The sequence below is a fragment of the Octopus bimaculoides genome, chromosome 6 (genome assembly GCF_046866305.1).
Source record: "Octopus bimaculoides isolate indiv1 chromosome 6, ASM4686630v1, whole genome shotgun sequence".
NCBI classification, from domain to species: domain Eukaryota; kingdom Metazoa; phylum Mollusca; class Cephalopoda; order Octopoda; family Octopodidae; genus Octopus; species Octopus bimaculoides.
The window spans coordinates 117916188-117942523 of NC_142933.1; the positions used below are offsets into that span (position 1 = coordinate 117916188).

The 26336-nt window shown below is 34.4% G+C and overlaps 1 protein-coding gene across 4 annotated transcripts in view; it reads left to right on the forward strand.

Moving 5' to 3' along the window:
• The window catches only part of LOC106881137 (kelch domain-containing protein 3), a 61242-nt gene that overhangs the window by 15147 nt on the left and 19759 nt on the right, over positions 1 to 26336 (forward strand). For 2 of the 4 annotated variants that reach the window (XR_016242412.1, XM_014931410.3), the window contains exons 1-3: positions 2375 to 2542; positions 18176 to 18214; positions 25913 to 26138. Coding sequence is in view for 3 of the 4 variants with exons in the window: in XM_014931410.3 (XP_014786896.1) it covers positions 25973 to 26138 (166 nt within the window). In the remaining variant the exon portion in view is untranslated. Of the gene's footprint in view, positions 1 to 2374; positions 2543 to 3333; positions 3997 to 18175; positions 18215 to 25912; positions 26139 to 26336 lie in introns of those variants that run through there. The other 2 variants (XM_014931411.3, XM_014931409.3) reach the window with 2 other exon arrangements.

The following is a 26336-nucleotide window of genomic DNA, read 5'->3' on the forward strand; positions in this document are numbered from 1 at the left end:
TGTAAAGACTTAAAAACCTACAAAAATTAAAAATTTAGCGATGTTTTTCCTAAGCCACCCAAAATATAACTGGACCCCAGTTATTATTTATCACGTGACTGTTGACGGCACAATATCTTAGGTTTCTTGTAATAGTTGGATTTTTGTAGCGTCTTATTTCTTGTTCTTTTAAATCAGGTCAACCCTGAACTGGTAGACTTGTGATCAAATGCTTTCCAGTCGTGACCATCCAGCCTTTTTTTTTTATACATCTAAGACTTCATTATACTATGCTTCTTTTCCCTTTCAAAGATAGTTGGGTGTGATTTGAGTGAATTTAGCTGTTATTTTTAGCATGTCAACCGATATTTTAGCTCACTCTAAAGGATTTTGATACCCTTCGTATATAAAATATTGGTTTATTAAGCAAATAAAATAATATCCCTAAGCATTTCGAAATGTTTGGAAATATTGTTCAATTTAACATTAACTTTCAGTTTCTAAAAAGTCAACAGTATAATGTGTATGTATGTGTGTAAGTTATGTGTGTTTGTGCCCCACAAGTAGAATATAAAGGATATATATATGTGACGCAAATTCATCGTGTTTTTGGGAATATAGATTCAAGTCTCCAAAACAGAAAACAAACACAAACCCTCGAACATTTCGATTTGTAATGAAAGAAAAAAATTCTGAGGATGTAACTGAAAAGTTTTTTTGCTATATATAGGTCAAGAATTGCTTACATTCACTTATTTAAAGTCAGAAACAAAAGAATATTCTATCATTGCTAATAAAAATCGGCATTATTTATTTTAGTGAGAATTTCTTGTGTATCAGCTGACATTATTTGTACTTTAATAGACAATATAAGTTGGAACGAAAATGCACACAATCAGCGATTGCTCTCGCGGTCTCTAAAAAGTTCGGCAATCACGTTGGAATAGAGCTATTACTATCAATGTTTGTTTGTTTCTTTTATGGAGAATTAGGGTAAAAACAATTTTATATTAAACTGAAGTATAAAAGCCTAGTATTTCTTTCTCAGAACTTTTGGCAGTCCAGAAATCTCTTCGTGTTTCCCCTCATCAATTATCTACAACCGATTATATTAGAATATTAAGCAAATTAACATCAATCAGTCTTATGAGGTTTTTAAAAGTTCGATTGATCTCGTCGTGTACCGTATTTCTACCCAGTGTAACTCAAACTAAGTTCGTTTTTGCCCGTTAAGCACTCACAGAAAACAAATTCGGTCTCATCACAATACAGTTGGATCTAACGTTAGGTGTTATGATGTTGCAATCATTAAAATAGAACCATGTTTGTTTGTTTTACTAGTTTAAATCTATTGTCCAAGACAGCGCTAATTAGAGACATTGCCAGAAACTGTAATCTATATTATATGATATTAATTCATCCTGGTGGACACTAAACAACACTTAAGTATCTAGTCATTGAATATTTGATCATTAACATGTTATAGTTGCTCGAGTTCTTAGCTACCAGTATATCTAGTGGTAAATATAGTTGTATATATGTCACAGTGAATTTACCAATATATAATATATCAAGGAAAACAACATTCTGCATTCAGTGATGGTACTGTACTGTTTTTTTTTTTTTTAAATATATTATTATCAAGCCGTGATAGAAGGTCATGTACACGAGCTGGAGTTTCTATGTGGTCGATCGACCGGCTAAAGAAATAGCAGCCAAATTTCCTTCCTATCGCATTCTCTTGACTTACGAAAAGGGCACACGAGAAAGTATATTCCGGTTTGGACTGTGTCTGAATAAATAACTGAAGCCCTTTTGTATTCGGCTTGCTTAATTAGGGACATATCTCGGGTTAAACAACTGATTACACTCTGGATCTTCTTTTATTGTGATGATTCCCACTAAAACTTTGTTTCTACCGCTACTGCTGGGGTGGTGTATCTACAAATTTTGCCGTTCAGCAGTGCATTAAAAAAGTTAAAGCTGATTGGAGATTATACAGAAGTGTTTTTTTTTGTAAAGAACGAGAAGCACTCCAGCAGTAAGACTGACAATAGAAGCACTGGAGCAGTAAGGTGGCAGTAATAATACTAGAGCAGTAGGGTTGCAGTAGAAGCACAAGAGCAGTAGAGTTATAGTAGATGCACTCGAGCAGTAGAGTTACAGTAGATGCACTCGAGCAGTAGGCAGATGGTAGAAGCACGAGAGCAGTAAGGCTGACAGTAGTAACATTAAAGCAGTAGACTGACAGTAGAAGCACAACAATGAGTCTGCAGTAGAAGTTGGTGGTAGTAGAACTGCTAGAGTAGGAACACCAACAGCCAGGGTGGTAGTGAGAGTAGTGGTGTTAGTGGTGGTAGTAACAGTTGTGTTGCTAGTCCGGCTATCACGGCTCATTCTGACATTGATCCAGTAAAGGGAGAGGAGAAGGCGGCTTTCTCTCTCGTGTAATAAAATAAGAACAACGGCAGATATTTAACTTTTTACCTCTGCATCAAACACTTTCAAGTGATGTTAGCTGTCGTGTGACATTGTCAAGCGTGGCAATGTTGCAGATTGTCAGGTAAGAAACTGAAAAAAAGCTCTATTTAATTACACACCTGCTAAATGTCGGTGAATATATTTAATCATATGTCTTGGTAGATAGTATACACTGTTTTAATGTAAGTCAATACGAAATGCCCCAGCACTACTGCTGTACTTATTTAACATTGACGACGATACACGAGCGGTAGAACATATTAGTTTAACGTTTACCAACTCCTGAATATATATATATATATATATATATATTAGGAACGAAAGAAACCGTGCTCGATAATTTTATATTATTATATATATATATATATATATATATATATGTATGTATATATATATATGTATGTATATATATATATGTATGTATATATATGTATGTATATATATATATATGTATGTATATATATATGTATGTATGTATATATATGTATGTATGTATATATATGTATGTATGTGTGTATATATATATATGTATGTATATATACATATATGTATGTATATATATATGTATGTATATATATGTATGTATATATATGTATATATATATATGTATATATATATATATATATATATATATATATATATATCTATATATATATATCGTGCTAGTGACACCTAAGCAAATGTAAGATGTAAATAGCAACTGTACTAGTAATAAAGACTATTTAAGATTAGTAATAAACTATTTGCTTGGGTTTCTTTCTTTCTAGCCCTCATCTCTTTCGTGTCTCCTTTTAGGCTTTCTGTTCCATTTTTGCCCACCACCTTTACCTCATTAAATATATTACTCTTGATTTAAGAGAGATAGAGAGAGAGAGAGTGTGTGTGTGTGTGTGTGTGTAACAGAATAAAATGTCTCCCTTGCCTCATAACCGTATAATCGTTATTTCAAGAAAACAAAAAATACAAAAGACTGGAAAGGGAATGGTTGCTGTTGGTAAAAAGTGACAAGAAGCAGTCGGCAAAATAAATTTCCATAAATCAAACTAATTAACTTTCAACAACAATAACAAGGAGAACAATGACGAAAAGAAGCAATTAAGTTTTCATTTGTTTGCTTATTTTTTGTTGTTTTGTTAATTTTTTTTAACACCAATCTGTATCAAAATCGGAATTGACTTATTCATTTTTATTTATTTCATGTAATTTTGGTGCTAACTTGAACTTTAATTATTTGTATATTTACGTTGCTGTTTGCGTCGCAACTCTTTAATTTGACAGATGAAAACTTGTTCTTTGTCACTCCTTCCCCCACCACACTTTTGTACATTTCAGTTTCTATGTCACTTTATTTCGTGGACGACATTAGTAATTAAGCACTTTACTCGCTACGATTTAAGAATAAATAAATGCAATATTTGCACAAGAGTCTTGTCTTCAAAAACAGCTTGATCGCTGAAAGTCTGCAAATCCGCAAAGCAAAACTATTTCGCTTTTAATGAGTATATAAACTTTGGAGGACTTCGTTGGATATTCGAGGTAAATAAGATTCTCTCTCTCTCTCTAGAGCTCACACACACACACACACACACACACAAACCCACATACTATATACTCGTATGCTTACAAACATATGCACGTATACGAACATATATATATGTCATGAAGTGGTTCAAATGGTATTTAGAAGCAAAAATGTATTTTTGTTCCTCTCGTCTTACATTTGTGTTTGTTTATCCTGTTTAATTATGTAATTAGAGAGAGAAAGAGAAAGACAGACAGACAGACTAATCCTTGTTCTCGTTTTGGATATCATTTTCCAAACATGATGGATGCTAATGTGTGTACATGTATAGTCACAGTATAAGATTAGCTTTTTTCAGACGGGTTGTTTCTACGAAGTATCAGACTTGATAATTTTTTTTCTTTGTATACATATGGCTTCATCACCTCCATCAACCACCATCATAACCATTCCTCTTATTCCCGCAGTGTCGGCTGATGGGGAAGTCCCACACTAGTCTTCTCTCCTGTTCATCACTATCCCCTATCATCACCATTCTTTCCTGCAGACTGTCACGAATACGTTGGACAAAAACAACACACACACACACACACACACACCCATAGACATTAATATTTACAAATTTGTACAAACGCAAAAATGTACAAGTGTATATGTGCATATATATTTTTGCATGAATATATATATATATATATACACACACATATATATATATATACACACATATATATATGTATATGTGTGTGTGTGCAATGTATTAAATACGTGTGCATATACATATACAGGTAGCATGCATATATATATATATATATATATATATATATGTACACACGCATTTTCGTACGTATTTTCAAACTTCCATAGTGTTCTTGTTCTGTTCTTTACAAAATCATTTAATTCTCAACAGCCCAGTCTGCCTGGTCGCTAATAGAGAGGCCCAGTTCATGGTTGTAAGTAGTTCAAACATTTTAGATGAGCATTTTTTTTCATATTGCAGTGCTGAGGTTAACCCTTTTGTTACCATATTTCTGTTAAAATACACTGCCTTTGTTTCCATTAATTTTGAAAATAACGAACCATTTGCTAAAAATCACTTTGCCATTATTAAAGTCTGGTGTTTGAAACAGATTAATATGAAATTTTAATGGAAAATTTAAATCCAGATCACTTTAAGGAAGAAAAAAAAAAAAAACCCCAAAGAATGTAGGCTCTATGAAGTTGATTTCTTCTGGACCCATTCTAAGAAGATAAGTCTTTAGTGGCACCTCATAGGCTTATGACATTATTATTACAACCATGAGTGTCTTTAAATTTGTGTGTTTGTGTGAAGAATATATATATATGGGTGAGTGGACAAATGAATGAAAGAGGCACTCAACACATGTAAGTAGGAATAGCATATATTATTATTTCAAACAGTTTGATTTAGCCCCAAGCAATTTAAAGTTTCTGTAATAACCAACCCTATGAAACTTTGAGCCACATGGGGCCAAATCGAACTGGTTTAAATATAATAACAATAACACACACACACACCCAACCATATATATAAAAAAACAAAGTATTGTCTTTAAAACAGTTTGCTAGTTAAAAATCTGCAAAACAAAATTACACATACATATGCACACACACACACACACAGATGTATGTAGAAACTCGTTTTTTTGGTGCATTAGTAAAAGAATCACAATTACTGCTTACTGGTAATGTTTGAAGCATAACTCTGTTATTAAAATCTTGCATAGGTCAGCATGACCTTTTATCCATCAAATATGAATGAAATAAATAGTAGCTAAAGTATAAAAGTATATTAGCTTATAGATGTGAAATATTTTGATGATCATTAATCTAGCAGTTCCTGCTAGAAAAGTTTCTAGAGAAACACACTTGCAATAGGTTAACATCTGACCAAGATGGGAGAAGCTTTTTAATCTCTGTTTAATGCCACAGAAACTGAGAAATCCTCCACAAGATTCAAATTAACAGTGTAAAGAAGTTCATTTTCACAACTATATAATCCCTGATTCAATCTCATTGCACAATACCTTTCGGAAGTATCTTCTACTGCATCCTCAGGTTGACCCATGCATTGTGAGTGGAATCTGAGAGATAGAAACTGCAGAAGCCCTTCATATGTGTGTGTGTATGTATACTGGTGCATTAGGTTGCATCTCTCTTCATGTAAAAGTAAACAATAATCAATTAAATAAGTACCCATCTGCAATAAATACTGGAGTCAGTTATGATTTTAAAAAAATCCTTGAAGGCTTTGCTCTAGAATGACCACACTCCAATGACTGAAACCAGTAACAAAGTAATCTTTATTTTTCGAGCTTCCTTTATCATTTGCTTATGAAGGCATATCATTTGGTTTAAGTCTGAAAGACTGATATTGTCCTTCTAAGGGCAATGTAGTTGGCAGAATAACTAGAATAGTGAAAAAAATGCCATTACAGTTAGTTACATCCCTTTATGTTCCCAATGTGGTTAATAGAATAGACTTGGTCAAGTATTCAAGGTCATGTGAATTGACTAAATGCCTTGCAAAATGTCTCACCTTGTGCCAGTATTAGAAATCATTATTGTCTTTATATAATTTCATGGTCATCTTCTGTGGATGGTTCTTTTGGTGAATTGTAATGTTATATTTATTGCAGATAGTGTACCAATGTAAGAATCCTCCCTTATTGTCATTTTTGTGGCACTGAAAAAACTATTTTGATCAGATAGCTAGGCAGTACATTCTATTGCGAAAGGATTGGAAGTGCCAGGGAGAAGTACACAAACCTACATCATGTGATTTTATTCAGCCTGTCTTCCCCTTTCAGAACTGTTGTAATAACCATTCTTCTTTGTGACTCTGAGCCATCAATTACCTACTGTTACCAATTTATGATTCCTTGAGCGCTTCCACCATCACTACCTCCACTCTATGTACAGCTGTTACTTTGTAGCTGATACACTGAAGTCCTTAAACTGGTGGAAGTTACCAGCATTGAGACCAAGTTACTGCAGGCACAGTATGCTACCAAGATGGAGGATCATTGCTTGCCCAAGATTTTCTGGTATGGCAAACCAACACTGGACAGAAAGACACCAAAGAAAAAGAGAAAGGCTCTCTGAAGATATCCTTTGGCACCTGTCAGATTGCCCATTGTCAGTGTTCTAATATAACCTTCAATTATGAGGCTTGGCAATACACCTTTCATCAGTCTTTCTATTCTTTCAAGAACATATACAAAGCGGACTTTGTGGGCCAAAGGAGATTGTGGAAGAACTGTAATACACGAACACAAAACTCAGAATTTCCCATGCAGCTGATGCAACCAGGTCTAACTGTCCCATATTAGCTTTGTTGACCATCAGTGAGCCTGCAGTCAACATGGACAGTGCTCTTCACAAATCTTTGTTCGCAAAATCAGACTATGTTGATGATGAAGACGAGCTGGATGAACTTGATGAATTTTAATGAATAGTTTAGATTCTTGAGAATGGTTTGTATTGCATCATTAGTGACTGTGAAGAATGCTTTGTTAAGTAAAAGATTTTGTTCTAGAAACTTTTAAAGAAGCTCTCTCTAAGCCACATTGTGTATCAGTGTATTTGTCTTTGGTGTTCTCTGGTGTTGATGGTAAGAAAAGAGAAAGTGGATTTGGTAGCAACTACTTTTAATCTTCAAAATGAAGCCAGGTTTCTAGGTGAATTGAGTAGGGTTGAAGTAGTGTAGCAATATTTGGAGAAAGGAGAGAGAATGTGAGTGTGATATCTGCATATGAGGCTGTCTGTATGCTTTGTGACAGTCTGGAAAGGTCATGTGTGTATAGGTTGAACAGAGTGGGTGAGAGAATGGAACCCTGTAGTACTCCATTCAAGAAATTGCAGACTCAATTACATGACAGAAATAGCCAACTTCATAAAAATCAAAGACAATTCAAATACTAAAACAAGACAACTGGAACAAACTCAGTATGAAACTTGTAAACAAAGAAATAAGAAACTAAAATAAACTATAGAAAAACACAAAATTAACAAACATTTGTATCTAACAAGCTCCAAAACTACATAGTAAAACATTATGTAGAACAAATGTCTTGAGCCTTTATTGAAACATACCTCCAGCTTGGGAGTTCAATTTTTGGGAAGATGGAGTTACATTTTAGTCACCACTACCCTGTTACGGGTCAGATAGCAGAAGATATGCATAACTCAAAGGAAGGTTGGCTGCTATGCATGTGCCATGCAGGCCCATCCGTGTGTTAACTTACCTTGATGTCATTCAACCTGCTGAAAGGTTAAATAGGCCGTGTGCCTCAATAACGAGTTCCAAAGAGCAGGAGGTTAGCAGAATAAACTGTAAATAAACAGATGGAAGGCCGTGGGAAGCTAATGCTGTAGCTTTCCTCCAATAAATCATACTCTTCATACTTTGACATGGAAGTTCAAGATCACACGGCACATGAAGGGAAAGGAGTGGGTGGTAATTAAAAGGACCAACAACAAGGGTCAAAAACCCCAACACTATAATCCCAAATAAATGCACATAACAGACATTTCTTGGATATCAGCCACCAAAAACCATGCACAAAGAGACAGGAACACAAAATGAAAATACACAGCTGCCACCTCCTCTGTGAGTTTGTCTACTTCCTTCCAACAATCATCCCCAAAAGCAATAGGGGCAACTAAAACTCAAAACCCTCAAAGTTACATGAAATTCTAAGGAGTTAAAACATCTATGCCTGAAGGAGTCTCTGTACTCGCTCACATCTGGAACTACTTAACTCTGTAAAACTATTCAGTTCTGTAGTTTTGTAGAACTACTCGATTCCGTAAGATTCACAGATTCTGGAAGTTGGACAAAATTATAACAATTCTAAAGGTCAGCAAAAACCCAACTGAAATAGCATCATACAGACTCAGCACCCTATTATATACACCCTCAAGAAAAAAAAACAAACTAAAAAGACTTATCCTTGACATCACTAACATATCCATCTCTCCAAAACATAATACAGGTTCAGGTAACTACATACAATCACCACCTCAAGATTCACAAATTTAATACAGAAAATAGATGATGGCTTTAACATCTTCAAAAAGCCTCCATACCATACTAATTACCATTGATATTGACAAAGCTTCCAACTCCATTCCTTGCTATCTACTTCTGGGATAGAAGCCAAATTGTCTTGGAAAGTTCTAATATTGCATTTCTTGGTGGATCACGTCATTGTGTGTCCCTGGTTCTTAGAAAGTAGGCTAATGGAGATGGATATATTCCTTGAGGTTATTTCTGTTTCACTATCTTTTCAGTTGGGAAGCATATTAGTTGGTTGCCAAGGCAAAAAATGGTAAAGAGCTGACTAACTGAACAATTCTTAATGAATAAAAATTTTGAGATGCAAATAATGCTTCACTGTATCTCATTGTATTTGCAACTGCAATAAGTTTATAGCCAGTGGAACCAATGAGAAACTTTGTTTAATATTTTTGAGATTTTTAACAATTTTCTGAGGTTTTGATATTTAGTTGTGTTGGTACCAGTAATTCAATATATTTGTTTGTCTTTATCTTTTTGAGAGCCTTGGTGTTTTTATGTATAGTTGTGTTGTTACATATTGTAGCTTGTGAATGGTTTTATTTTAAATTTTCTTACAAGGAATGATATTTATTTATGGAGTAGAGAGAACAGGCCTATACAACATTGTATTTATTTTTTGTGTGGATTGTAGTGTCTGGTTTTATTGAGCTATTTTGAAAGAATGTTTGCCTGCTGTTGGGAGTAATAATGTCAAGTTTGATATAGTGTAGCCACTGTTTGTATTAAATGACCTGCCATAATTAAATGACCTGCCATAATTAACTACATTTATGATGAGTATGTATTATTGTAAATTGTGTTAATGATGTTAATTGTGTTAATGATGTTAATTCAACATTGTATGACTTAGTGGTGTGTGGGTGTTTGTTTGGTGTTTCTTAATGATGGGTGCACTAGTGTAATGGGTTTTAATGCTATGCAACACTGATATTGTAATTAACTGTAATGATTGAATTGTTATTCTGTATTGGTATTGTTGTAATGTAATAACAGCAATTGTTCAAACACTAGATATGTCCAGCTTTTCTGCTTCAGCCATCTGTTATATGGGCTGGTTGACATAAGACTTATAGTTTGGAAGTGAGATCTTGTCACTAAAGTGATAGTTAAGTTAATGAAATAATAAACAGGAGCTTAGATGCCAGCTTCCATGTATGCCACTTTTGGTATTGTTGCTGTAGAAATTCAGTATTTGTTGGCTCTAGGTGAGAAGACATTTGAGCAAAGTGATTCCAGCCATGACCATCCCTTCTTTATATTAGACAGTATATCTAGGATTACATCATCCCATGTGTCCTCCTTTTAAGACAGCAGGATATAAATTGAGGGTAATTTGGTTGCTATTTCTAGCAGATGTGGTAACCAGATGAAAGGCTGTGGATGTTATTGATGAGCTCTGCTTCAGATTGACAATAGCTGATCAAATGCTGAGGAGCAACACATTAGGACTGCACTTCTGAAATGTTATTCTTTAGTCTGGTCTTGGTACATGCTGTACTTTCAAGCATGGTTAGCAGGGTGGAATGCAGTGTGCTTTATTGCTTAGTTGGAGGGTGAGGAGGGGCAAAGGCAGTGACCTTTGCAGGTTATCTTAAACTGCTGGTAAGATTGTTGTTCTGCACTCTTCCAGAGTACATCGAGAAGTTTGTCTAATGTGACCTTAGTCTTTAAGATGGTAGGATAAGGTTTGAGGGAGATTTGGCTCAAGGTGTTATTGTTGTTTAGAACTGGGTGAGTTCTGACAGAGAAGACTTTTGATCAAAGGCTTTGTAGCTCCGATTCTCTCCTTTTGATTGTATAATGTGTATTGGACTACATTATTTAGAATATATATATGAGTATATATGTCTCCCTTTTCTAAGACAGAAGGCTAGAGTGTAAATGATTTAAGAGGAAAACTGGGTATAAGAGGCCACTAAGGGTTGTGTGCAAGAGAGAAGACTGCGCTGGTTTGGTTATGTGATGTATATGGATGAAGACAGCTGTGTAAAGAAGTGCCGAACTCCGATTGTGGAGGGTACCTGTGGAAGGGGTAAACCCAGGAAGATATGAGATGAAGAGGTGAGAAAGGATCTTCAGATACTGGGCCTCTCTGAGGAAATGACAAGGGACCTGGAGTTGTGGTGATTTGCTGTACTTGAGAAAGAAGTGTCAAGCTAAGTGAAATCATGATCCTCCGTACATATGGGCTTATCCTTTACAGGTGCTGGTGCCACATGAAATGCACTCATGCTGGTGCCACACGTTTGCACCCATGCTGGTGGCATGTAAAAAGCTCTCATCACACTCTGTAAAGCGGTTGGCATTAGGAAGGGTATCCAGCCGTAGAAACCATGTCACAACAGATAAATGGAGTTTGGCCAGCTCCTGTCAAACTGTCCAACCCATGCCAGCATGGAAAACATACAATAAATGACGAGGATGATGATGATGATGATGATAGGATATGATCGTTAGAGAATTTTGACTTTTATTTCTAGCTGGCACTTCTTATTTGACTTGTGGCTAGAGGTGATGTTTAGCCCCAGGCAACCCCCTGATCCAGTAGGATCTATCTTTCTAGCTGTACTTTGTTTGTGTAGGTGAGAACAATGCTGTACACTCTGAATTGCAGTGTTGAATTGTATGAGTGCATTAGTGGTGGTAAAGATTAGCTTTTATCAAATTGTTGTACATATATCTAGGAGGGTAATGGGTCTATATGCTGTTAGTTGACTTGTAATTTTGTCAAGCTTTAGAATTGTTATAGTTTTTGCCTAGATTCTAGGAAGTTAACAATGTTGGTATGAATAGCTGTAAAGGTTGGCAAGTGGAGATTTTAGATATATGCTTGTGATTTTGTCTGGCCCTGAATTTTTGAGATTTTAGATGTCCCTATTGCTTTTTTTTTGGTGTTTGATGGAAAGAAGGGATCGAAATCCTGTTCTAGGTAAAGGTGCATATTTTTAATTTGTGTTCCTGCCTTGTGTAATTTTGGTGCTTGATGTTCAAGAAATGATTGCTAAAAACATTTGCTTGCTGTTGCAGGATGTTATTTGAGATAGTCGTTGCAGCGTGGGTGTGGTTTGAGTAGTGTTAATGTTGATGATGCTTATTACTCTGTATAGTATTTTTCTGTTAGTTTTGTAGTTTATGTTGAATGTAAATATGTGCCAGATTTTTTTTTTCCTCTGATTTATTTTTTTGTTTATTTATTTGGTGCTGAATTTAACTTCAATTGTACAGGGTGTTGGCATATTGTTTTTGAGGTTGTCTCTGGTATTTATGAGGTGACTATTTCTGTTATGTAACTAGAGTTGTACTTTATTGTTACCCTGCAGTTTTTGTATGTATCTATAGTTATTTTGTTGAATGTTTTCTACTGCAGTATATATATTATGTTGGAGCTTGGGGTGGTGGTGTTAAATACTGAAAATCTTAAATCTGTATCTTGATGGAATGCTTTTGAAGATTGTAAAAAAAATGTATTTTGATTTCCTCATTGATGTATGACTGTTTTGTGATAATGGTTGTTGGCTTGAGGACAATTGGTTGTGATTGCAATTGGTTGTGATAACTTGCTATGTGAAGCAGAAGTCAGTGTTCATAGAAGAGTTGTCACTGACTTAGTGTGATATGTATGTGTATTAGTGTGGTTTGCTTAAGATGTAAAAGAACATTAGTTATGTTGCTATTATGTTACGTCATGAGTTATCCGTGCTATCTAAAATCCAGGATGTATTGACTACATTGAGGTGTTCTCCAATAATGGTTGTGTTAAAGCATTGTGGTTGGGGAGTGTAACCTGGTGGGTTGGTTGATGAGGTCAGTAGTGGTGGTGGTGTGTGTCTGTTTTAGCAGACCTATGATCAAAAGCAGTCTAACCATGACCATCTCACCTTTTTTTTCAAGCATTAGTAGTCTTATGTATCATCTTTTTTAAGATGGTCGGATGTGATATAAAGGAAATTTAGCAGCTTTTCTGTGGCAGGCTGAATGACCATGTAGTGGTTCTCATGTTGGCTTGTAATAACACTATTTGCCATGAAATATCCTTGTTACCTTCTTTCTCCTTCAATGACATTGTTGCCTCGTTTTTGTATCTGGTTTGCAAGATTCTTTATGTGAATTCGTGTGATGAAGCAATTTTTGTTGTGTCTAGGGAGAGTCATTATGCCAATATTAATAACACACGCCCTAGTTCAATTCTGCTTCTTTATTATTTGTCAATTGGTTGGATATTTGACCAATTGGCTAATAATAAAGGAGTGAAATTGGACCAGAGTTTGTGTCATTTTTGTCTATTTTTTAGATTGTTATCATCTTCAACTTCGTTATAATCTTTGTTTTTATTAACAGTGTCTTTGCGTTTTCTTTTGTTATTATTATTTTTATTATTATTACCATCATCATCATCATCTTTTCTCTCACTGTTTTAACAGCTGTTTTATTATTCTGATAAACACTTTGATGGAGTTAAATTATGATTTTACTGTACTATTTTATTTCATTGATGTAGGCAAAAAATTAATATTGTACAAAATATACAGTTCTACTCGTAAATCTTCACACTGAGCTATATTTACAGTCTACATAAGTTTAATAATTTTACAAACACTAAACCTATTTAGAACAGTATTGTCATCAAATTTTATAATATCTCATACTGTAACCATTGAAACTCTATGTGCTGAACTTTCATAATCAAAGTACGTTGAATATTTTTTGTTGTAAATGTATGTCTTATATTGAAGTGGCACTGTATTATGTTAAGTGTAATGTGTTTAAGAGGTACGCTGTTATGTCAAGTGTGGTATGTTAAAACATAACGCTATCAAAACATTGTAGTGTTAACTGGTTTAGAAATTTCTAACCACAAGTCTTAAAATAACAACCAAGCAACATTCTAATACACGACAGAGTAGCGAGGTGAGGCTGTTTGTTTAATCGTTAACTTTACCAAGTATTATATTCAGGGTAGTTTGGCGTGGTTGGCTAACCATTCAATGGAAGTTGTAGTTGTTTAATCCTTGGACAAGTCTGATCAAACAAACCTATGATCAAAGTCTTTCCAGCCATGGCCATTCTATAATCTTTTGCTAAATTATATTACCCTGTGTAAACTTCCATTTTAAGATTCTAGAATGTGGAACAGTGGTTCTCATTTCGTGTCCATATGGCTCTTTGGTGTTGATATTATTAAATTTTGTTGTTAAAATTTAGGCACAAAAAAATTGGCTGTATTTCTACAATACGCAAAATATTTTAACAATTTTGTTATGCAATTCCTCATAATATTCAAAAATATAATAGGATTTTTTAAACATCAAATGGCAATGGGAGGGGTTGGAAGGGTCCACCAGAGTAAAATAGGAATCAAAGGGGTTCATAAGTAAAAAATGGTTGAGAAATATTGGTGTGGAATTTGAACGTTATTTCTAATGGATTTAATGGCCACATAAAAGTTCCCTCACTGACTTGACATAAACTGTCTAGCTGTTGTTGTTTAGCCCTAGGTCAGCCCTGATCAAATAGACTCATGATCAAAAGGCATGCCAACCATAGCCATCCTGTCTCTTTACTTTTCAGATATTATAGTATATTTAGGGTTCACATCGTCAAATGTCTCCGTTTTCTTAAAATGGTAGGATGTGATTTGAAAGAGATTTAGCTGTTATTTCTAACGTGTTGGACAATAAGGTAGATGCTCCCTCATTAGCTCATTAGCATACTAGTAGCACCGACTACTATTTGTGCAGCCCTTAGTGAACAATGGCAGCTTACTTTGACTACTAATGCACATACTGTTCTTTGGGTGTGAGATGTTGGAACAATAATGAGGTACTTACTGCAATGTTTTGGAAGCCTTTCTTGCAATTTCTCTTTTATGTATGAGATATTCATGCTCTGTTTACAATTAGAGAGCAACAGCTGTAATACAAATTGGTTTTGCATAACATCTAATCTTCTATATGTGAAGAAAGAAATTAGATTTTTTCAAGATCTAATTGTGGCAATCACGGCATCAAACTGATCATTTACCAATAAAGTTCCGACCTGTTGAAATTCAGATTTCATCACATTGTAATTGTATATTATATGTATGCAAGTGCATGGCTTAGTGGTTAGGCTTTTGAGCTCATGATCATAAAATGAGTTTGATCCCAGGCCTAGGCAGCACATTGTGCCCTTCAGCAAGTTGCTTCATTTCATGGTGCACCAAATCTACTCAGCTGAAAATGAGGGCCAGCCTAGTACTGGTGCAGTCTCTCCCCATTGCCATCTCCTGCCAGCTGTCAAAATCTCTTATGTTCCACTGAATCAAGGTATAGAAGGCCACGAGGGTATCTATATATCTTTGTAATTACATAGACACCTAAATCAATCAGCCAATGTGTGTGTGTGTGTATCGTTGATTTTGGTAAAAAGAAGACTATTCGTCATGAGATGAATCTCATATAAACTCAAATGTATACGAGGAGTAGCTGTCTCATTAAAATAGTAATGTGAGACTATTCAGGAGAAAACTAGAACAAGTAGTTTTATCATACCATGTACCGTTTCTAATTCACTTCTTTCTTTTTTCTGAGATTTCATATCTTTGATTGATGTGACTTTTAGTGGTGTGGCTTTACTCCTTCTGCTGACAATATGTGAACAAAATATTTATCCTCTGATTGACTTATTTCTCATCAGTGATCTTTCGAACTTTGTCCTTGAGTTTTTCCATGCCTAAGTATACCATAGACACTAGCTATGACATCTTTCAAACCTATGAGGAAATTCATCTTACAAGAATTTTAGCCCAAACGATACCATAGATATGGAGTATTAGATGTGGTAAGATTGTTAGGGAGCATGTCTAGTTTAATTTCAATAAATTAGTTTATTTGCTCATTTTATGATTTTTTTTTGGTTGTATGATACAGTTTTAGCAGAATTTAAATTTATATTTCTGATACCTGAGTATTGATGTCTGTACTGAGGTGGAAAGCAACAGTGTGTCGACTAAAAGGGACATTTGATAATGTGATATTTATATTTGTGGTTTTATGTAACCTTCAATGTGCTTCACTAAATTTATTTGCTGAAATGTTTGGAGTAAAATAATGAGTTACATCCTGACTAGTTAACTATTACTTGGAATATGTACATATATACTGTTTAAAGTTTTTTTCTTTTTCTTTCTAATTCTGCTGCCTCTGATAAGGCTGTTGAAGAATGCATTGTATATTCAAATTTCAGTTTCAAACATTTGTTATGTTTGTATGACCAAAACCTACTGAACTTGTTTCTATAGCAATTTGGTTAATATCTTTTACGTGATAAAACTAACTTTATTTTGTGACGTAGTACGAGTTAAAAATGTCAGATAACTTGTGTTTTTTTCTTTGGGTGATTTGTATTGTTAGTTGACAATTTTATCTCTTTAAAAAAAAACTTTGATTTTTTTAAAAACTCTTTTAAGTTTCATTTGTGAGTCCATTAAACTCTGAATTTCTGATAGAAGACTAATTGAAACTGATACATTTAAATCCTTAAAATTAAATAATTAAATCAGTGAAATGACTTTGAAAATTTTCACTTACATACTGTATTCCCCCTAAATATTAACATGTAGTGAGAGCCCTGAATGTCACAACAAATGCTAAGCTTCACTAAGGATCTCTCCTGGTGACCATATATTCTTAACTTAGCAAAAATTGTATCATAAATACTGATATTTTCTTTTCAGTGCCAGTAAATACCTCAACCCCTCATAACTACAAGCTTCCACATCTGTGACTGTGCTACTGTTATACAACACAAACAACATTGGCTGCACGAAGACAGCCATCTGACTGTTTTGCTTGAAGTTACTTCTTACCGTTCTCTAACCTCTGACCCATAGACATGTCTCCTTACTCTGTCCTTTCTATTTTTGCTCCTTGGATCTGGCTGCATTTGTTCACCTTCACTCAGATAATCTTGAGTCACTCATCTCCTCTCGCCACCCAAGTCATTTTGTCTAGTCCTTTCTTCTTCCAAATAGCATCTCTCTGCAATTCCCTCACTTTTTTTTTCATCTGTCATGTTATAACTGGTCAAGTGGAACATTAGCCTCATCAATCTTATCAATCACTGAGAGTCCATGAAGGCTCATGAGCAGTCTTGTCTTCTTGATCAATCAAATATAAAAGAAAAATACAAATTTAAAACGTATTTGTAGGCGCAGGCATGGCTGTATGGTTAGAAGCTTTCTTCCCAACCACTTGCCCAAGGTGCCATGCAGTGGCACTTTGGGCAAATGTCTTCTACTATATAGCCTCTGGCCAACCAAAGTGAGTAGATTTGTAGATTTGGTAGACAGAAACTGAAAGAAGCCTGTTGTATCATCATCATCATCATTTAACATCCATTGTCTATGCTGGCATGAGCTGGACAGTCTGATTTGGCATGGTTTTCTAATTTGTTTCTTTTAATGGCTGCCAAATTGTAGGGCAAACAGATAGTCCTACTAGTTTAGAAGAATGAGTCATGTTCATTTAATCCAGATCTCTATCACAGTTCCATGATTTGTGTTCTCTAAGGTGAAATAAACACCAGAGATGGTTTGCCACATGCAGAAACTCTGAATCCATCAGAATGTTGGAAACTCTTCCATACCATCAGCAGGTATCTCAGGGTCACAAACATTTCATACCTTAGCCTGTATGATTCACCTGAGTGGGGCAGTGATGACTGAATTAAACTTCACCTGAAGAAGGGTTTCACCTGTGATCTTTTGTCAACTGTAGCCACCTTGAGTTGGTTTTAGCTGCCATGCCTATTTCTTCTGTTATTTGGGTTATAGTGCAACATTTTAAATTAGAGGTGAACAAATTTCGTTTGGAAAATTATGAGTTTTATATCATATTTATATTCTGCATCATATCACTTAAAAAAAAAAAAAATGAATGGTTGATTTTTACATTTATCTTTTTACTTTTTGTTATTCAAGTCAAATAAAACTTTTTTTTCAAGCCAAATAAAGTTAATTTCTAATAAGTTACTCCACAATATTTTGGTGGTTAATATAAAATAGTCAGTATTGTTAATTAGTGTACTTAGTGATGTGTCTGTTTCTTTTTCAGGACCAGTTTTAATAGAAGCTCGCTGGAAAGGCAGATGAGGTAAACATTTCTCTCTTTACTTTTACTTCAGTAAAATAACCAAAAGCAGAAACCTGGTTTGTGGATATCCGTAATTGCATAATATTTTTATTTGTGTTGTTAAATGTTTTAATTCGGTCTGTTTTCCTCGCATACTGTTTTTTTCTCTGTTATATTGGTGCGCTACGGTGGATTATTTAAGACTTGGCTCTTATTTCTAGCAGGTAGATGCTCATTAAGCATCATTATGATATTTCATAGCTTGATAAAGCTATCATAACTGCGTTCCACCCATGCTACTACTGGTGATATCATCAAATTTTGAATTTATCCACAGATGATATGAACAGTAGTGACATCTAACTTCAAATCTCAGTGTTTGAATAGTTCATTTAAATAAATATATGTATATATATATTTATATGTCCCAGCTTGATTTTATTATCTTTATTAATAGCAGCCAAGCATGATATGTCATTTATTGTACAGTAGAGAGGAATTCTTGAACTAACTTGTCGTACTGTCAGTCATAAAAGTCTGTTAGAATTCTAGCCACTGTATAACAGAAGTACAATTTATATTGTACCATGTTTTCATATCTCACATATTAGAGTGCCATGGTTAGTGGGTTATAGTTTGTTGCAGACAGGCTGTTATATCAGTGACAATTGCTTCTCTTTCAATAAGTCCAGCTGTAAGTAGGTATATGTAGCAGAAGCTACATACAGTATTGGATTACTGAAGTGTATTTTGTTAGCTTTTAAATAGAGAGTTCATCTCATGAGCAAAACTTGATTTCTCTTTTTCCCTCTTGATAGAAATAGAAATCCAGTATTAAAAATCTATAGAGCATCTTCTTCATGTCATTAGATTAACTAGCAAATCTACCCATAAAATGAGGGAGGGAGGTCATAACAGCGTTATGCAATGAGAAATGTGTAAATGAACTCAATAGATTACTGGGTGATGTCTTAAAGAAATCACATTATTGTTGGTGATACAGCATTCTATTGCAGGTATATGATGTGTTTGTGACTAAGTGACATGTGATGACAATTTACTCCCAAACTGAAATAGGCTCCCAGCTTCTGTATCATAAAAAGTCGTGGATCACTTCTAACGAAAGTCAGAGCTGCTTTCGACCACTAACTACATTAAAAGTATTAAGAAAAAAATGTTATTTAGATATACTTTATTTTAGTTGTTTACACTATTTTACGCTTGTTTATACTCTTATACATTCAAAGTACACAAATTTCCTTATTCAAATTATGAACCATATTCCTTTCGATGATATCAATATGATTACAAAACTTGTTTGTAGACGATATTTTCTGTTTCAAATTTCTGGAGTCTGTTGCTCTAGCCATAGCGATGTATGACTGGCCATGTGTAAACATCGGAGTGGGTAAAAATACACGATCTAAAGTCTGGTCCTGTGCCTTGTTTGCTTTGAATGTGCAAACGGCATCTTTAGGTTTGCAAAAAATCAAGCTAAGACATACCTCTCACTGTTCTATATGAATAATGTCTGGATGTTCTGGTACCATGGGTTATTTTGATTGACAAAACTAAGATGTAAACAACAGCCGCTTCAATTAGCCATTTCGAATCCTGCTCAAGACTGACACACTTTAATAACCACTAAATAATCACATACACTTTTTTACATTTAATTTTCACTACTAACCGTCCTTGTGACCCCTTTTGTATCTATGATGGAGCCACAAACTATACGATGAAAATCCAGAGTTACTCGTGGTCGGTGAATTTTTGATAAAAATGCAAAGGTGGTTAATCAATTCAAAAATCAATATCTGCGAAATAATTAAACTTTCTGATTTTTTTTAATGCCAAAAACCTTCCTGATGACCGTCTTTGTAATCCCGAAAAATATCGTAACCATTGGTCCAGCTGTCTGGCTGTGAAGAGGGAACAGACAAAGAGACGGACATAATGCCCATTATAGTAAGATAAAAAATCTGCCCATCTACGATGGGAAATAAAGGGATAGTATCGTAAATCTCAAATCTCTAAATTCATGAACTTATATGGGGGGAAATCCAGAGTTAATCCTCATCATCAGAATTTAAGCAAAAAAGTCAAAGGTGATTTGTTAATACAAAACTCAATATCCACTAAATAATCATACTTTTTACATTTTTTTTCGCTAAAAACCTTCCTGATTACCTCCCTCGTAATACTGAAAAACATCGTGACCATTGGTTTAGCCATTTGACCGTGAAGAGGGAACGGACAGATATAACTCTCGTTAACGTAAGGTGTACTAAACGACTGTTACCTCTTGGCAACAATGAACATTTCTGTACCTGTGTGTGTTCTGCGTGTTCTAGATGTTCTGGAATTCCTCTGAAAGATTAAGTATAGATGAGGTGAGAAAATAGTCAGGTAGTAAAAACATAAGGTGAGGAAAAATGAGATGCAAATACATTTGGTTTAACAGGTAGTTCAAAAGGATATGTGATTAATGAAAAGTAGTCCCAATTAATGGTAACTTATGTTTGTGTTTGGCCTAGGAAAACAAAGGCTGCATTTTATACATAATCTAAAAGATCTTGAATTCTTAAAGCAGACTAACTACAAAAGTAATTAGGAAGGTAGAGATGTTATCTGCTACATCAATTGCTTCCTCTTCCAAAAGAATTTTATTCATTGTTTTACATCTATTTTCCCATGATATAGAGGAAAGGCTTTTGGAAATTTAGACATTCACAAAATATTGGAGTAGCTGTTTATAGTTGGCTGCCTTTCCTTTATTATTTACTTAACTGTGAAGTGTGAAGGAGTGAAATTTTTGCCAGTTAGGCAAGCCGTGATAAGTAGTGCTCTGATTTATCAAGAACACATACAATGACTGTAGTTGTAAGGTTTGAATTTGTTATTTAGCATATTTGGCCCAGCATATCAGCCTCTCAGGTGTTCTGTTTTACTTTTGATATAATGTTAAGTAACAAGAATTAGTAGAGGAATATATGTCTGCTGCTATAATTGGACATAGTGAATTATGACAATGTTGGAAGACCAACTAAAAAAAATTCTTTGATATTTTTACCATAACAGAGACAGTTATATTGTTATGTAAAAACAGATGGTGTGTCTAACAATTTAATACCTGCTTTACTTGTCTTTGTAAACAGATAAAGTGGGTTTTAAATTGTCTGCTCTGCATATATTCAGTTGTAATTTATGAGAGCATATTCTTCAAGGATGGTGGTGGTGGTGGCAGTGGTGGGGAGGCTGTGTCATGATAAAAATCAATAATTACAAGGTAAATACTTGACAATATGTTTTTAAAAAATAGCTGACTTTGTAGATTATTTGTGTTTTTATGCTCGGTAATTTTTTATAATACTTTTAGATCAACAAAATTTTAATATTTGTTGTGATTGTTCCAGGAGGAATTCTATGTTGCAATTCAATTCAAGGCTGTTTTACTTTCCTGAGCTTGTTCCTTAGGTCCAGTATATTTAAATTAATAAGATTAGCTGTACTGTGGAAATATATATGAGTTTCTCTGGACAGCTGCTCTTAAGCTCCTCCATTGTGGCCTGAAAGACTTTGATAAACAGAAGAGAACTGAGGATTGAGCTTCGGTGGAGCTCTACCTGCACACTAAATTCATTACTGACTTCACCTGTATGCATGATTTTTTTTATAGCCCTCACAAGCTATACCTCTACTCTTAGTTTCCTTAGTGACCACTAGATTACTGAGTGTGGAACCCTGTCAAAGGCTTTTCCAAGCTGACAAATGCTTAGGTATTGGGGTTTGTTCCAAGTTAAGTACTTCTGAAGTTGTTTCACTAGAAAGAGGCAACTCTCAATAACAGATGACTTAGACTGTGACAACCAGTTCAACCCATCCCGGCATAGAAAGTTGGTCATAAAAATGATGATAATGATGGTGTATATTATGTATATTAATGCAATTGCTTGTTAGCACTATATTACCAGAAGTAATGTCCTGTTGAATCAGATAGTGACATTTTCATTGCTGAAGCCATTTTAATTCTCACTTCTGTTAATTCCTCTCTGGAAAAACTTGGGCCTTTGTGATGCATCAGTGATATTAATTTAATGCTTATATTTCATATTACTTTTGTATTTCACTAAAAACAACATTCCACATTATTTCACCTTGCATAGAATATGAACAGCATTAATATTTAATGCTACCAATCAGAAACATTATTGGTTTGACCTGTCTGCTTATTTTTATTACATTATATGCTTTTATAGCTTTTAGTATAGTATTTAACATAGGCTTCAATGTACTAACTTGAAACTCACAATTATGTTCTGTAATCTGAAATGGGTTTGATAAAATACATATCAATAGGATATCTTTTTCCATAGCAAAATTCATTTTGAGTTGTATTTCAATCTTCAATTTCATTATGACAAAAGAAAAAAAACTGACAGATAAAAGGAAAAATATTTTGGTTTTGTTTTGCTACATGTTTCCTGTGTAATTTTATTGATTACATGTAATTAAACATAGGCTAAAATTTAAAACAGCTCTGTGAATTATCTAATCTCTTATTAATTAGTTTAGACCAGCAGTCTACCTACAGACGCATTAAGTCCAATATGATGGATTGTATGAAACCCTGTTCTTTGGCTTAGGCTGCTCCGTTATTATTTTTTTTAATGTTATCTTTGGACATCTGATATTATGGTATTGTAAAGCGGAGAGCTGGCAGAATCATTAGCATGCCAAGTAAAATGCTTAGTGGCATTTCTTGCATCTTTGTGTTCTGAGTTCAAATTTCACCAAGGTCAACACTGCCTTTCATCCTTTCAGGGTTGATAAAATAGGTACCGGTTGAGTACTGGGGGTCAATGTAATTGACTTACCACTCTCCCCCAAACTTGCTGGCCTTGTGACAAAATTTGAAACTAATATTAAAGTATTGTTATAAAAGGAAATCAGTAGCTCTATTAGGTTGTTGGGCAATTTACTGTGTCAGCATGCTAACTATTGATGTTTGTGGAAGAACAGCTGTATATTTAAGAATTAGAATAGGTTGAATGAAATACATTTAAAACAAAATGAATCATGGCTGGCCGGTAGCGTATTTTTCTGCAATGTATGGATAATTTATCCTGATCACGCTATTTATTAGCATTATCATGCATTTGAGAATAAAAAATTTATTCCTCTATCTTTCAATACATCCCAATGCTTCTAAAACAAACTTTGTTTACTTTCATCGTAATTATATTATATTTTAAACAAAAGTTGCATGATAATGGTATGAAAATTATTTCTTTTGTGGTGGAGGATTCTGGAAACAGCTAATAAAGATTGTAATTTTTCTGTAAGAATGAATTTAGTAAAGGTGTTTGTAGATGAGTTTTGAAGAGTTTCGTATAGAGACAGAGTAGAATAGTTACTTATCAATTGAAAACTTGCTGAACAGTGTGTAATGATTGGAGAAATTATAAAGAGGTACAGGAAGCAACAATTCTCTGTACTAATAAGAAATGATGCAGGCCATGGTAGTTTAGAACAGTGTTGTGCAAACATCACTATTCTAGACTGATTCCAATATTCATTCAAATGATAAGTAACGTTTCATTCAACAATACATTTTAATCACTCACTCACAGACTTACAATGGTTTTTGATTTTCTGAACAAGATATCTGGATATTCCTTCCACCTAGCTCCACAAAGACATTCTTGTGAGCCAGCAACTGTCACCATTTGTATCATTTCTTGGTGATCATTCACTAAACATTTTCTAAGGGATTCCTTCTCTGAACTCGCTTTTTTTTTTTTTTTTTTCTTACCCGCCAACCCTGATCTACAATTGTTTAAGCTCAGCATCAATTGCTTCGATCTCACAGCAAAAGGGTTCGCAAAACCTCTTGATTCCACCTTACCTCATTTCAAATGCTTATTATTGTCGTTTTGCAAATGAAGGCTTACTTAAAGGTGGTTAATCTATTAAAAAAAAAATTGATCCTGATTGTGAACAAACAAGGGTAAGTGCATTGTAGTTAAGGTTTTAATTATTCAGGCAAAAAGGAAGTGTTCCTTGACCCTTTATAATGCCTCCAAGACTAGTTAGAGGGAAAGAGAAAGGTATCTTCAAACTGGATACATAACTAGAATGCTTACAACAGTGTAGGCTTTACTAAAGACATCAATTAGATGTATTATATTTGTGGAGAGGTGAAGTCTGCTGTCCAAAGAGCATATGGGTGGAAAGAATATCCGTCTTGTGATGACTGATGACTATTTAAGGTTGAAGTACTTTTTGTTTTGTCAAAGGTTAGTCAAACATTTATCACAATCTTGGTTATATGAAAATTATGTAGATTATATGAAACATCATCAAAAATTGGAAGAAATACGAGGAGGTTTAGTCGTTTTTCATGTTATTTATTTATTTTTATCGCAATCAGTAAATAGTGTCGTTGATTACAGGTTTCTAATGGGCCGGTCACTAGTTCACAGCTGGACTGGTAAGCGAGTGTTCATAGCTCGGTACGGAACAAGTATAGCAAGATACAGCATTTGAAAACTACTGGTTTTTCAGTTTCCTCGACATTGTTTATATCCTAAACCGATAGCTATCGACGAAAGATATAAATACACATGCATGCATGCGTACATTCATAGGTATGTTCGTGTTCATTTACACACACAATTGTATGTATGTACGTACGTACATGATGTACTTAACCAGTTTCCATTAATCAAATGTTTATAACCCAAACGGGTTCGACCCTGAAAGCGAACTTCTCAGCTAACCACCGATGTCGTGTTGTGGGTTTCTTTGCTCTCGACGGTTGTGGATAATATTCGTGCGAAGTGGAGGAAAGCTGGATAATGGTTGCATGCGTATGATTGTGAGGGATTACTATTAGTTTTTAAAATTATTTAGAAAAAAAATTGGGTTTCTGATAGAAATAAACGCCTTGAAGCTTTGATAGCGAGGATTAGAGAACGTCTAGTCAACAGACGCTGCTATGGAACGATATCATATGAAGGTGTCTTTCTCTTTTTAATATTTCCTTTTATTATTCAGATGATTAATGACAGATAGTCAATAATTGAACAGCTTTGCCAGAAGCTTCCCATGTCAGTCATGAGGGCATGAATTCATTGTTGCTTGACTAAAGGGAGATTTATAAGGGAGCTAGCTCTTTGAAATATCGATAGAGGCATTTAGATAAGTAATATATTATTTATTAACGATAATCTTCAAAAGTTATGTTTTCATAAGCGAAGGAAGTGATCCTAACATATTTGCTTCTATTACCTTTGAAGCCGATATTAAGCAGAATTAGGTAAGTTGCCTGGTTATTGAAGATTAGTAACACTGTTGTATACTTCTACATCACGTAAAAGTGGTATAAAAGCGACAAATTGTATTTAAATTATTAATGTCTCTGTATGAAATAGTGACAAACTGTTTTAAAAGAAAAAAAAAAAAATGCTTGGCATTATTTAAAGCCGTGTCCTTTAGAGTTATCTCCCTTTTTGTTTTCACTTTCCGTTGACTTGATTCTCGTCGAAGGGATATATATATATATATATATATATATATATATATATATATATATATATATATATATATATATATATATATATATATATATATATATATGATGCATAATAGCGGAGTCTATCCGTGTAAAATTAATTATCACATTATACATTAATTTCATTTTCATCTTTTCTGCAGCAACCTCGCTACCTAAAGCGGTTTTCTCCATACTTTTATTGGTCTGAACGATATTGCAGCATGCAGAGGTGGACAATACATCTTGAAGGTGGTCCCAAACGGGTCAACCATGCTGCAGTAGCAATTTGTAACAGTTTCTGGGAGAGAATCTTTTCTTTTGGTGGTTATTGTTCCGGAGAAGACTATGAGACAACACGGCCCATGGACGTACACGTCCTCGATGTTGGTAAGTTCGATGCGTTGTTGTTATTCTACGTCTTCCACACTTGTTCCTGTCTAAGAAAAGATATTCTTATAATTCTTAAGTTTCGTTACTACCAAATGTTTCTACACCGCATTGTTTAGAAACTTTATTTCAACAATATGCATATTTTTTTCTTTTATTTCTCATATACGCACACCATATGAAGCCAGTTTTCTTTTA